Source organism: Emydura macquarii, unplaced genomic scaffold (genome assembly GCF_026122565.2).
Source record: "Emydura macquarii macquarii isolate MOO-44397 ecotype Brisbane River unplaced genomic scaffold, CSIRO-AGI_Emac_v2 contig_1451, whole genome shotgun sequence".
Taxonomy (NCBI): domain Eukaryota; kingdom Metazoa; phylum Chordata; order Testudines; family Chelidae; genus Emydura; species Emydura macquarii.
Genome location: NW_027131588.1, coordinates 16,739,017 through 16,753,944, shown reverse-complemented (window position 1 = coordinate 16,753,944; position 14,928 = coordinate 16,739,017). Strand labels below are relative to the sequence as shown.

General features: G+C 43.6%; 1 protein-coding gene across 1 annotated transcript in view; it reads right to left on the bottom strand.

The window, feature by feature from the left end:
• Positions 1–14,928, bottom strand: part of PLPPR1 (phospholipid phosphatase related 1) — a 155,692-nt gene that overhangs the window by 28,323 nt on the left and 112,441 nt on the right. The window contains exon 3 of the mRNA XM_067553254.1: positions 10,836–11,024. Within this exon, the coding sequence (XP_067409355.1) occupies positions 10,836–11,024 (189 nt within the window). The remainder of the gene's footprint in view (positions 1–10,835; positions 11,025–14,928) is intronic.

Genomic DNA, 14,928 nt, shown 5'->3' with positions numbered 1-14,928 from the left:
TGAGATCCACCTTGGGCAGGCCTGGTACTAGAATTTTGCCCCTCGTTTGGAATTGTCTTAAAGCCTGTTTATGAGGGGGAAAAAAATCAAATCCTTTTCCAGTTCCCATCAGAAACAGAGACAAAAATAAAAGGGAGGACACAGACCACAAAGACTCTCCATCTTAGGTACTTATATCTCCTCCATCGCCACTGTATCTAAGACCCTCACAATTTTTTAACCTATGTGTCCTGACAACACCCCTGTGAGGTGAGGAAGCGCTATTATCCCCATTATATCAAAGGGGAACTGAGGCACAAAGAGAGTTGCCTGAAGTCATGCAAGAAGTCTGTAGCAGAGTAAGAAACTGAATGCTGGTCTCCAGAGATCTGCAGTAGCATCCTAATCACTGGGCCATCCTTCCTCTCTTTCAAGGAGATGCTGAAAGGCGTGAGGAAGCTGAGTGCCGTAGGATGTTGATTGAATTTAATGTAAGGGAGAATGTGTGTAGCTGCATTTTTAATGCCAGAGTACACGAGCAGAATGAACTAAATTAATCAAGAGCACAGCACTCAATTTGCAGCAGAAGAAAGTATTGTGTAGGAGAAGGGTACAGCCTGAGAGGCAAGCTGTGAGCAAATCAGCAAAGAAAAGGGAAGGGAAGGATTCCAGCTGCTGAGAGTTAGCGTTCTCAGCTTCAGTCAACTGAGTTTTAAGACCCCATGCAACGACTCTAAAGCTTTGAGAAAAAATTACCTTCTCTGGAACAAATCTGTCCTGAGCCACATCATGTAAACAGGCACAACCATTGTGTTGGGACCCTTCCCACCACATCGTAGCAGTGGCTTAAATGGAGGAGAGCTGACTAACAGCCAGCAAGTGTTTCAGCTCAAGCCCATTCGCTCCATCATATACCTGCGGGTGTGCATCAGCCCAGCTGCAACCATTGCCCTCATCCAGGTGATGCAAAATGGTTCATGGCTCCAGTTCGTTTCTCATCATTTACACGGGGGGAGATTTTCAAGAACACCGAACCAATGTAGGAGCACTCAGGGGGGGTTCACTCATCACTGAGCACCTCCTTGTGGCTGGGTTGGGTGTGGTGGATTTCTTCTTATCCAGTGTCCTCGGCTGGTCGGTCCAGCACTGTGGTGATCTCTCTTCCCATAAGTTGCCCTCCGGCCAGATCACAATTTAAATCCACCCCTTCTGGGGTAACAAACATCAGGAAGTGTCCCAACACAAGAGATTCTTGCACCCCTCCGGGGCTGTTTCTTGACCTCCCCTTCAGGCTCCGTCTTCAGCTCCCAGCCTGGCTCAATGGTCCTTGCTTCGGGCTTGTACACCTCCTCCTGAGGGATGGTAGGGAAACCCAGTTCCACCCTCTGCTCTGGGTTCTGAATCCATGGACCTTGTATTAAGCAGCTAGGTCTGCTCCTTTAGATGTGCTACTGTTTCCCTGGGCCACTTCTGACCTGAGCCCCTCGTGTTACTTCCCTGCAGCCTGTGCTTAACATGGCCTCTCTTCTGATTCTCAGTCCCCTGGCTTGTTGCTGAGTGCCCCTCCCTCCCGCCCCCGGCTCCTTTCTCTGCTGGAGGCTGACCCCTTAGGGCTGATTCTCTGTGCTTGGCCCCCTTTCCAGGGCCCATCGTAGGATTAATTCCATTTCTGTGGCCTTTTTCAGTCTGCCTTCCTCCAGGCTCTTCCCAGAGAGGGGGAACTCCCCACCACCTCCTCTCTCCTGGGTGTCTCTACTGTTTCTAGTCTGCAAAGTGCAGTCTCTTTCCCTGCAGCCTCTCTCTGTTCATACTCTTCTCCCAGCCCCTCCTCAGCGTGGCTTCATCCTCCCTTAAGCCTGGATCTCCCTCCAGGTGCAGCCTGGTATGTTAATTGGCCTCTCAGGTCCACATAAACCCTTTGGAGCCTGTGTGGGGTACACGCCCCATCAAAAATTCCACTGGCTTTCATTGGGATTTGTATTCCTAATTCCCTTAGGTGGCTTTGAAAATCTCTTCACTAGGGGCTCTTAAAAATAAGACAATCCACACTTCTAAAGAGCTATTGCTCAGCTTTTATATCTGCTACCTATAATTTTATTGCGAGATCCAAGGATACCTGATAGTCTATGAGCAACTCTCTGTTAGCAAAACACTGACCAAGAGAAAGTACCTGTTCCCTTATTTTTTCTCCTTGTGTATATTAAGCTCATTAGCTAATTTCTTTATTAAAATATATTCAGAAGAGGAGCTCCATTCTCCCTCAACTCACACCCCGATGATGAGACTATCAGTGAGTATGAAAAGTATTAAAACGACGACTGGTGATTTCTACTTACACAGCACTTTTCATCTAGAAGGACGCCACAACGCTTTACCAACCTCATCGATTCTTTCCCTAGGAATCCTGGTGCCACACACTATTCACACGCAGCCACAGCAGGCGTGAAACACAGCAGCTGTGCACAACAGTTTAGGGCAGAAAGTGAAGGCTAACTTACCAAACTGAAATGAAAGGAGGCATTTTCACTAGAGTGCACTTACCCAACCTGGGGCTAACTTTTTGCCCTCTGATACGCTCATGTAATTCACATTACCACCACTAGACATTGCACAGCCCATAAGAAGGTGGAAGTAGGCCCATGGAATTTGCCGTAACACAGCACATCTGCTCTTGTGAAAAGTAGCGTGGGATTTTGAGAGCACAAGTGGTCAGCGCCCTGCCTTTAGACAGCATCTTTGTCTTCCACCTAGCACAATGGGGTCCTGCTGTAAACCTAGGGCTAATAAGCACTACAATAATACACATAAATAATAATAATACGAATTCCATGGGTCTGATCTTGGATCAGGTGTCATGCTAGGACACAGATTCAGTATTGGTTGAGAGGGAAGAGTCAATCCCCAATACCACTCACTGCATCCCTGAGCTGTTCTCTGGAAGCCTCCTTTCCATATAGGCACTCACTATGACCCTGCTTAGCTTAAATAGGCACGTCTATGTTATTGTGCCTTTAATTACGTGTGGAAATGAAGTATGAGATTCAGTTGAACACTACAGTGGAGACCTACCCAGGATCCATTGATTCCATAGATGAGAACAGAACCAAAACTCAAATTCTTCCCTTTGTGTTCAATTTATGACATAATTATTTGAAAATTAAAGAGGCCACGACAAAGACATCCATAATCTATTTTAGGATAAGTCTGCAAAAAGAATTATTGCAGGAAAAAATGACTGGAGCATTGCACTGGTCTTTCTGTTGAGATGTTGGACTTGATGCTAAGCCTGATCCTCCACTGTCTTGTCCCTTTTGCAGCCATTTACACCAGCCCTTGATAAACCCCAAGTGGCAAAAAGAGGAGACTGAATCAGAAGAGAGGAGTTATTTCCTTGTATCTGTTGCTGGCTTGCTGTGCAAGTCTCTTCGGGCCCGATTCTTCACTCCTTAAAAAAACTGGTCGAAAAGTGGCAAATATTTTTTCTGGGAAATTTCAGGTTTTTTATTCTGAAATTTCCTGCAATCATCACTTTGGTTTTCTGCCCAAAAAAAAAAAATTCAGTTTTTTTAAAAAAGTCTGTTTGCTTTTTGTTGGAAAACTGGAAAATGTCCAAACTTACAATTTTCCATGAACATTTTTGTTTTGATCAAAAAGCTATTTTTTTGCCTAAAAATGTTTAGATAAAAATATCTACTCCCTAACATCAATTCAGGAGTAAAAAGCCTTTATCCTTCTCAGCTGCTACAGTCAACCCTGTTTTAAAATGCAATTATTAATAATTCCTGAGAGGATATTGCAAGGGTTAATTGATTGCTGACTGTAAAACACTTTGGCACCCTGGCATGAAAAGTGCTTTATAAGTTTTGTATTATTATGAAAACAACTAAGAACAAATGCATTAATTACATTTCCATTTTAGCTTCATCACAGTGAATATGCATCAGTAAATATAAATGACACTAGACAAGAATAAATTTTTCCTCAAAAACTAGTGAACATTTAAACACATTTACACATAACTCCCTCCCCAAGCTTCCAAGGCCCAAATGTGGGATGATGTGGGATGAAAAGGAGATACAGATTGCTTACGTAGGAAACCTGAAATGCTGGGGGATTCCTTCCTTCTGTGTCACTATTTGTCTCAGTAACCTCATGGTTCTGCATATCTGGTGTAAATCATTCCCCAACAATAGAAGTGAGAAGAACCCAAGTTTATGTGGAATAAAGAGAACTTGGGAACTGAAATGAGAGACATTGGACCGCTCTGTATTATACAATACCACATAGAGAAAAAGGGCCACATTTTTCTACAAGGATGCTAGATTGGAGAAGATGCTCCAGGCACATATTTCCCCTTTCCATGGAGTTTAGTCAGTCCTCACCCTCACAACTTGCCCTGGCGCTGGAGCAGTGTGGTGCTGAGGGATTTCTGCCTGAAAATCGGGGAGGAAGTTACTGTAACATAGCCCTGAACGGAATTAACTCCCTTTTGGTTTCTTCAGCATCTGCTGCTGAGCAGCTAGTTGAGGATTCAGCCAACACGATGCAGGATTTTCCTGGCTTCTGTTCTAGAAATAAATCACTAGAATAATAAGGCTGTAATAAGCCAACAAAAGCCAGCAAAGAGAGAAAACACATTTAAAAGGAATAATTCTGGGATCGATTCAAGGTCTGGGGGAAAGCTGCAACTGCTTCTTCCTGATTTGTACATATTTCATCATCACTGGGTTTAGTGATTGGTTTGATTGATTCTACATTGAATGTCATCCTCAACAAACATTCTTCGGCCTATGCAACCCAGTCAAGCTAGCTAAAAATCACATGACAGTTGCCCTTTTCCCAATCAAGAGAATTAGAGATGATATGAAAATGCTAGAAACACCTGTTAAACTTGTTTCCCTGTATGCAACCCAACATTCAGGTCAGCATTTAACTTTCTCTTTTTGAAATAAATTCTCCTTCCAAACAATCAACCCATAATGGACAGGCCAGTGTAAGCAGCAGCCTTGTGAATTCTGTAATGATTATTTGGCATAAACTAAAGTTTGGCCCAATCATAGTAATCCTGTATTTTCAAAGTTAGTCTTGAAGGACAGTAAAATGGCCTGAACCATCTTTTTGTCCTGTTGCTACTCAGGTCTCATGCATCAAGGGATGGAGGGTGCTGAAGTCTACCTTATGTACACAGTATAATTATAGATGTGCAACGTGATGTCCCTGGCTAGGTCAGTGGCAGTGCAGATCAAACCTGGGACCTTAGAATTTAAAGCATGAGCTTCTATTGCCTGAGCTAAAAGAACCAACTCTCTTAGAGCTTGTCTACACTCACCTCGGAGATTCAGCGGCAGTCGACCGGAGTTACGCAAACTACACAAAAATCTTGCATAACTCACGTCAACTTCTGTGCTTTTGTTCTGCACGCTGTCTTCACTGCACTGCACAACTTGAGAAGGCAGTTTTAATACGTCGATTTCCGGATCGATTGAGCGGGTCTTCACTGACTGCTCAGTCGATCCAGATAAGTCGATCTGACGGCAGCGAATTTGCCACCATCAGTGAAGACAAAGCCTTAGTCAAAGCTGTAGCAGGCTTATCAACCTCTATATGTGATCCAGCTACCACTAGGAGAGACAGAGTTCTATGGTTAGTGCGTGTGGGTTACACATGCAGATAAATTGCAATGATATTTTTTTATGCTGCCCTTAATTTTTAGGATTCCCGTCACTGGAAAACCAGCTAAGATTAGGAGGTATGTATCCCATTTATATCAAATATGCAGTTCTCATTTTGAGAATGCAGCTCTGAAAATGATGCTAGAATCCCCCTAGCCAATTTGTCTCTTCCCTGGGGACATCTATCCATTAAATCACTGAATGAAAGATTGGTGAGTGTCAGTTGGATTATTAGAACTCCTCAGTGTCTAATTTTGAGAGTTTAGAAACACCTGGCTTTCTGAATGTGCAGTGATCTCTGTGTATGTCAATCTGAGCCCAGGACAAAAATACCTGATGGAGACTTAAGGAGATATGGCAAGGGGCATTTTGACTTAGTACGTTGCAATCTCTTCAAGGTACAGTTCAGTGAAGAAGGAAACTTGCAGGAAAAAGGACAGAAACACTGTGGAGAGGAACAGAAGATTCCACAGAAGACGGAGTGTTAGCCCATTTACCCACACACACTACAGTCTCTGGGGAAGTCACTGACATAGAATCATAGAAATGTAGTGCTGGAAAGGACCTCAAGAGGTCATCAAGTCCAGCCCCCTGCGCTGAGGCAGGACCAAATGAACCTAGACCATCCTTGACAGGTGTTTGTCCAACCTGTTCTTAAAAACCTCTAATGACAGGGACTCCATAACCTCCATTAGAAGCCTATTTCAGAACTTTACTACCTTTTTTGCAACTGCATTAAATATTTTACTCGTATTCAATTTGTGGTCCACACTTTCCCCCCAGATCCTTTTCAGCAGTACTACCACCCAGCCAGTTATTCCCCATTTTGTAGTTGTTGTACATTTGATTTTTCTTTTCTAAGTGTAAGACTTTGCACTTGTCTTTATTGAACGTCACCTTGTTGATCTCACATCAATTCTCTAATTGGTGTAGAGCCTTTCGAATTATATTCCTGTCCTCCAAAGTGCTTGCAGCCTCTCCTATCGTAATCAGTCTAGCTCCACTGATGCCAATAGAGCTGGGCCCATTTACACCAGATGAGCATGCAACCTCGGCTGTCTTGTTGAGTTTTTTACTGTGCCAGGAACTATACATCACTGCAGGTAGCATGTAAAATAAACACAATTACTGTTAGCATGACTCCAGGAATGATTTTTCTACACCAAAGCTAAAGGAAAGGTTAAGACTAGAGAGGTGAAGATTTATGATCCAGAGGAGGCCACGTTATTAAATCAGAAATAAAAATGCCAGCAGTTTCTTTGGAAGAGAAAAAAAAAGCCATTCTGTCCTTGTTCAGGTGCAAACTACCATCTCATTCACCATTTGCCCACTGCTTTACAGAGAAGATGCTAATTTCACTGTACTCAGGGACTAGATTTACAAATGAATACAGCAAGATGAAACCCTTTGAACTATCCTCAATGGAATATCGGGGAGAAAAATGCATTTCAGAGATTTGAGACACCGGTGTGCAAGCCTTTTATTTATTTACCTGTGAGCCAGTGAGATGCAATCAGTTCCCCTTGTGGGGACTTCCCATTACCAGACAGCAAAAGGTTACGTCAGATATTACATCAAAAGGATGTTTGTAACGCCTGAGCGCAGAGATTAAACATTCAATGCAGCAGAGAAAATAGCTTAATGGATCCACTTTCACAACAGCAAGTTTCGATGAGAGCAGAACCAGGGGAATCTCATTTATGCCTCAGGCCCAACATAGCTAAAAGCACACAGTTCCAGAGGGGTAGCCGTGTTAGTCTGTATACAGCAAAAACAATGAGAGTTCTGCGGCACTTTAAAGACTAACAAATTTAATTTTTGTAGGCATAAGCTTATGCCTGCAAAAATTAAATTTGTTAGTCTTTAAAGTGCCGCAGAACTCTCGTTGTAAAAGCACACAGTATGTTACCAAATAAGAAGAGTGTTTCTGATAAGCATTTGATTTGCTTGGGGGCACATGGATTTATGCATGCATTTTGACCTCCATCTCTAGTCACAGCCATTTGATTCCACTTGGGGTGCATAAAAAATGCAAACAAACCGAACTTTCCCCAAGATGGCCTGTATTCGCTAACATGCGCCCTTCAAATTCTGCAACCTTCCAAAGCTGCACTAGAATTAGGACTTTCAAACACATGCACGTGGGATTGCACTTTAACAGGCCTGTCTGCTGTATGCCAGTTTATGCCCTAGGGTGGGTGTGTGAGTGGCTGGTTTTACCACACTCTCTCCAGTTGTTTTTCTTTGAGATGCCAAGAAGCTGGGTTAATAGTTATTTCCCTCATGCCATGCGGTGCTGGCGCTGTGATAAAATAAGGGCAAATCGGATTCACAGTAATAAATCCTCTTAGCCAAATTGACCCATTACTCTGACTTGGACTCTGCTTCGAAGTGCATGCAGCGTGTTTGGTAAGCCTGAAGCAGCGCGTAGTTCATGGTTTATGGGTTAATCTGAAGTGAGGCAGCGTCTGCTAACCCCTACCCCCTAGAGCATGCAGCTCTTATCCAAGGATCCTGCAGACATTCTTGTAAGAACAGCAGCAATAATCTCACTTGTGATGATCACTGCTGTAACAGAGGACTGGCATTAGCCTTGACTTTAATGCTTTCTCCGTACTCCTGGCTGTGGACTGACAGAGATTTCTCTGGATAGCAAAGTGCAGAGACTCAAGTGAAGCTGTGGATTAACCTGAAATGAGTGTAGTCTCTCTAGACATACATGTGACTCTCATTCATGTTAAGCAGAGCTAGGCAGACACACCAACGAGAGAACCGACCTCAGCACTCCTAAAACTTTTACCTGGCACGTCATCTGTTCAAAGGGCCACGGAGGAGTTCTTAATGTGAAGCAGTTTGGCGTTTGAGAAGGAAACCTGATTTTGGGTTGTCCTCTGGAGAATACAATTACCAGAGCATAACTGGAAGAGACAGGACGCTTTCATTCGGCTGCACCTCACGTGGGTTCCGCTGGCTTTCAAATTCCTTTGCATGCTACAGTAGCTGTGAGGGCAGCATAAATGGCGTCTGTAACCATCCATAAGGGTATGTCTGAATGGTGATCTGGTAGGCAGTGCAATGCACAATGACCTTCACGTCGTGCAGGTGGGTCAGAGTTCAGAGATGCCTCATTCTGGCAGGAGCTGTCAAGACTTCCTTAGAGATGATGCTTCTACTGGTTGGTGTGCAAGGAAGGGGTGCACAGACATAGCTGCTAGGAATGGGAATGTGGGCCTCTTGCCTCAGTGTGCCTGGGGGGGAAATGGTGGCTTAGAAAGAAATAGGTGAGGGTGTCTTAGAAAAGTACGGAACTCACTCAGATCAAACCACTCAGGTGTGAAGGTCTGAGATACTAGATACCCCCGACACATGTTTTGTTTTGGGATTGGATGGGAAATAGAACCCAGTGCTCGACACCAGAATATACTGAATATGAGACAAAAAGGCTTTAGGGGGCTGATCCAATAGCTCTTTGAGTTTGACTCCCAGGCCTGGGCTGGTAAGGGTGATGTATGCTACAAAGGCAGCATTGTGCAACTCCTGGCAGCAGGAACACGTCAGATTACTCTGTAATTGAAGACGGAACAGCACTGATGGGCTCCAGTGATATCCCCACTCAGCCTTTCTTGGCCAAGGAAGGTAGCTGAGGAGCCTTGAGGAAGGAAAGATCTCTCACTGACCTTCGCGGTGGAGGGAAAACGTTCATCCAATGAAACAACATTTAAAATGCCACAGCAACTTTGCCCTACCCAGATGAAGACTCCCCAAGGAACAGGCTCCGAGAGAGCAGCATTGTACCAATACTTGATCATCTCAGGCCAGATCCCGTTCCCATGAAGTCAAAGACAAATCTACCACTGAGTTCAATGGTGCAATATCAAATCCATGGCGAGGAGTGTATTAAACCTCCCTGTACAAACGCTGCTTGCCAAAAGCTACTTGCCTAGATGGCACAAAATGCATTTTGGTGGGAAAGGATGGGTGTAAAAAGACAACATTCCCTGGTCACAATGCAACTACTTTATTTGCAAACCCTGACATTGGTGCAGCATTAAGTGAACTCAACCAAGTCAAATTACCTGTTTAGCCTGGAGCACGAATGCAGAAAATACAGTTGCTACTAGGGAAGATTTTCAAAAGCAGATAAGGGAGGTAGGCATACAAGTCCCACTAGCTTTCAGTAGGACCTGTGCACCTAAATCCCTTAGGAATTTTTGAAAGTCTTCTCCTTTTTCCCTGATTATTTTCTGTATTGCCTGTTTCTATTAGTTCCACTATGGTCCCAAATTTGCATTAAACTAGAAAGAAAAAAAGAAAACCCAGGAAATTTAATGACATGCAATCAGCCCTCTTAAAGATCCACATATAAGAGATAGTAACTCTGCAGAAAAAAGACACACAGAAAAGAACAATATCTGATCAAATTGCATTCGTTTAACTACATGATTATTACTAACAAAGCGAGCTATTAATTATATTTGTTATTTTTTGTGCAAGAAAAGAAAAAAAAAACCCATGTTTTGAGATTAAATGACTTTAATAAGCAGTTTAGAGCTTTCAGTATTCAGCTACTTGAAAATGGCTTTAGCAGATATAACTGCACGGGGGTTGACTTTATTGTCTTGTGGGACTGTAAAAGGGAAAAAGGTAAAGAAGAGAGTTAACTGTCTGTGTGCCTGAGAGTAAGAGACATAAAAATAAAGCACGTTTGCACTTATCAATAACTAGAAACAATTCCAAAGCAGCATTCTTCTCATCCGAGCCCTCAGCAGTCCATTTAGAATAGAAGCAAATAGTCCTAGCTGTACCACATGTTCGTTTCAGGTCTGATTCAAATCTTATTCCAGTTATTTTATTGCCAAGAACACACAATTTTTACATTTGGGGCCTCTCTGGAAACCATGGAATTCATAACCAACTATTAAAGTGAGCTAGCTACTGTACATTCTTACACTGTAGGCAGCTTCATCTTGCTTTTTGATAGTATTAGAATTAACCAGAACCACTGTGGATAACTGATGTGGATTTTATCAGTCTGCTCTCTCTGTTTTGCTACAACAGAAACATACATTAATTACAGTTGAAAAGAGGAAGAGGAAAAGGAAAAGCAGGGATTTCTCCCCCTCCTGTTTCCTCCCCCCATTTTTTTGCATTAACATTGAAGAGTGAAAGTGTTTTTATACTTACAATAGCTGTTGGGGTCGAAGCCAGCACACAATACAGCACCAGAGGCGAAATAAAGCTCTCATCCTCCGTTCCTGGGTAAGGCTTCATCAAATCTCCGTCCTGACAGAAGAAACCCTGGATATGCACCTGAAAAGTGTCAGTGCACTCGAAGTAGTAGGCGAGCAGAACGGTCCCAGCCATGATGACAAGCTGAAAATACAGCATGGTTACACAGAGACATGAGTTGCTGTTCAGCAGATGCAGCTGTGTCTCTGAGCTACTTCAGTCCCACAGAATATCTTCCCTCCATCACCCCAACAGCTCTTCCAGTATCGCTGTGTGTGTGTGTCTCTTTCTCTGCTCTGTAACATCTGTTACATAAACCTTTTGGCAAACGACACTAATGAATGTCTCAGATCGAAGTGGATCTGCAGCACGGCTCACAGAGGGACAGGAGCTTTGGCGACTCCTTTATCAAAGGGTGTGTGAGTGTCACCAGCAGCGATGTACAGTGCAGACTAGCATGGCAGTGGGCAGCATCACAGACTTTGGTGGTAACAGCCTAAAATCTGTGTATAATGGCACAGGAGTTTGAAAGAACGTGGGTTGTGGGGATCAAAAGCCACTTGCTTCCCGCTGCGGAATTCAGCCAACGCAGGGGAGAGTATAAATCGTGCTAGTCCCACGATGCCCTCTGTGGCCCAAAATGGAGATATTGCGTTTGGCTTTTCATGGAGCTGCCACTTGGAAGGGAAGCTTTAAAAATCTATTCAGGGGGAGCCTAAAATTTGCCAAGGGGAACAATGGACCCAGCCTGCTCCCCCAGCAGCTCTTCCTGTGACCACTTCTCTGCTCTGGGCACCACACTTCTGGGGCTCTGCTGGCTTCTGACAGCCTGTCCCCTCCCTTTCCTAGCAAACAGTAGGCGGTTGTGACCACTTTTGCACTACCTGGTTCCCTTTCCGGGTCTCTCCACCACAGACCCTTGGCTGAATCTGGCCCTTTATATGTGATTATTTCACTAGGGTCCATCCTTGTCTCATTTTTCATTTCATCGTCATGTTTGATAACACACACTGGTGGTGAACAATGCTGGCTTGGCAGCTCTGGAGACTGAAGCCTTCTGTTTATCCCCAGGACAGATCTGACAGGACCACAGCAGCGGAAGCTACTTCCCAAATCACTGACCCCCCGCCAACAGGCCTCAACCCTGACCAGGAGGGATTATCCCACAGAAGTGAGAGGATAAACTCCTTCTCCATGCCTGTCCACTGCTTACCCGCTCCGCCAGCTTGTGAGGGGATCAATTAGCACAACCACCTGGACTCGATACCTGATTTTTAACATTATCGTACTGTCTTGTAAGCACATTACAGGCGCCACAAAATGCTCTTGTTCCTCTGCCTGCCTGACCACCAATCAATGCTGTGCAGGAGCAAAAGCTGGACATTACAAAGCGTGACCATTCGATATAAAGTAGGCCTGATTCTTCATCACGCTGCACCTGGTATGACCCGCAGACACATGCTGATCTGGCAGCATTTTCCACCGGCTTTGCATGGCCATAAATGTCTGCACTGGGTGCAGACCTACAGAGACTCAGGCCCAGGATCCTGTTTACATCGTTCACAAGGGAGGCACATTAGTCATGCGTATGTTTCAAGAAATGTCATGAATGCAAAGCTGCTGTGTAGTGAGATAGGGGAAAAAATCAGGGCAGGAATAAAACCCAAATCTTAATTTGTCTTTTTTTTTTTTTTTTTTAAAGTCACGTTGCAGGGGACTAAAAATATAGTTTTGCAAGATTATAGGAATAGCCATTGAATACACCCCTCTTGCAATTCTTCCACGAAGAGCCATCTACAAGGTATTTGTGCATCTAGCTTTTGGCCTGACCCTGCAAACACATTTTGTGCAAAAGGGAGTCACAAAAGGTGCAGAATGTTTGACGGAGATACCAGACTAAAAACTGGTGCAGCTATGTACATCGGTAGAAGGCAGCAGTCAGGTCTACAGAAGCTTAAATTCAGATTTGGCATGTGTTCACATTGAATTAAATATGAAAATGAACAATTCAATCAGCGCAGTAGACCCTGTGTTTTTTCTGTTGATATTAAATTCAGTTTCCTTTATACTTTCCCTACATTTTCAATTGTCAATATGCTGACGATTGACTCTGAAACCTACAAATGACAACAACCCATTGGGATAAATGGGGTGGTCCACATCTCTCAAGATATTTCTTCAGGCTCTCTGCACACTCAGGCAGATATTACTGCATCAGTTCCACTCAGGTCACATCTTCAGTCTTTTCTTCACACTCATGAAGGCTAGAAACATAGGATAGAATTTGCAAACCCTGATTCCATTGAACTCAATGGGTGGAACTATCAATATCCCTTAGGCCAGTGATGACGGATTATGAAAATCCCACCCATAATCTTTTTTTCCAGAATGAAAGCTGAGATTCAGGAGCACAACTCTGAAGGTGTGGTGAATTCTGTGACTATGGAATACATGAGGCCCAGATTATTTTATGTCTTGCAGAAATAACAAATTAGCTGCATGAATTAGCTGCATCCACTTTAAATGATCACAGAATTTTGGTTCCAGGTCCAGGCAGACCACACAGACTCTTTTTTAAAGGCTTACTCAAACAGGAATGAAGTTTGGCAATTAATCCTTATAATTAAATCAAAGAAACAAGCATATTTTTCACTTTTTTCCTTATTTTTAACCTGAATGCTAGTGCATTGATATAAAACTTAAAACTCATCTTTGTTTCTTCAATTTTTAGTTTGCTTCCTCTGGCTGAGTGACTGTCCTTGAAATCTGAGACTTTACAACGTATCACTCTGTAACGAAGTACAGCTAAACCATCCATTTCACCAGAAACCCACATAACTTACCAATGAGCAAGTCTCCCCAGAGATCACAAGATGATGAAGATGCTCATCACTTTCTTGTCCCACTAATGCAGAAGAGGAACTAACTCAACATGAATTGGGGGCACCCCTCCCTGTTAAAAGCTGGCGTCTATCACTAGGATAGGAATTGATGAAAAGCCAGTGCCTCCATCTGCAAGGGGGCAAAAACCTAGCAGATTTGTGTTGCACAGAAGGCAAGGAGGGAGAAGTGCCAGCTTCGTAGTAATGCTTTTCTTTTCCCACTAGATACCCTAGGAATCAGCACTGACACTAGGAGACTATGTAGGAGGGGGATGGGTTGGATTGTCTTCTTTGTGCATCATCTTACCACCCAATCATATGTCCACTTAATACTTATAGAGTCAATATTAACCCAAGTGCTTCCCCTTCCACTACACTAAATCCACCACTAATGGGAATTCCAAGCACAGTAGCTAGTGGCTGAGCTGTGATGCCACAGGAAGCAAAGGGGCCAAGAGAAACAAAGGGGTTGCAAGACACAGGGCCTTGGCAAGGGCAGTTCTTGCATCGTCAGCTTGCACAAAATCCTCTTGCAGTTTTGGAAGCTGCATCCTCGTTTGTTCCGCAAAAGGAGGGGTAAACCTCCTGTTCCTCCGGCTCTCCTGGCGTATGCTGTGTGCGATTTGTGTTCTCCATCTGCTTAGGATGTAAACACCTCAGGGCAAGGACCTTTGTACATCACCAATCACTCTGCTGGCATTTAATGAGCAATAAATGATAACTACCGGGGGAGATTAAGCATCCAAAAAAAAAAATTATAATGATCCAACTTAGTATCCAGGACAGGAGACTGGAATTAATATTCTCCTTTGGTGAAAGGACCACAAGGTGCTTCATTTTAAATGGCCATAAGTGACCAGAATTTTAATTTCCATCTCTTCAGAAAAGCAGCACTCCAGTGGCAGAGCATCCATAGCATCATATTCAGGGACTCACCCATGCCAAAGAACGTCTATCTACCATATTACAATTTCCCTAGCAGTAGGTGTTCTTCTGTGGTCTCCTAAGTACTGATCCCATCTGAAATTGCTTACTTAAGGAATCTGATGATAATATGAAGACTCTGTGAAGTCCACTAGAGACTTTGCTATTCCTATTAATTTTACATGGAAAGTACTCAGATACTATGGTGATGGGGAGCAGTATAAAGCCCTAAGACAGGGAAA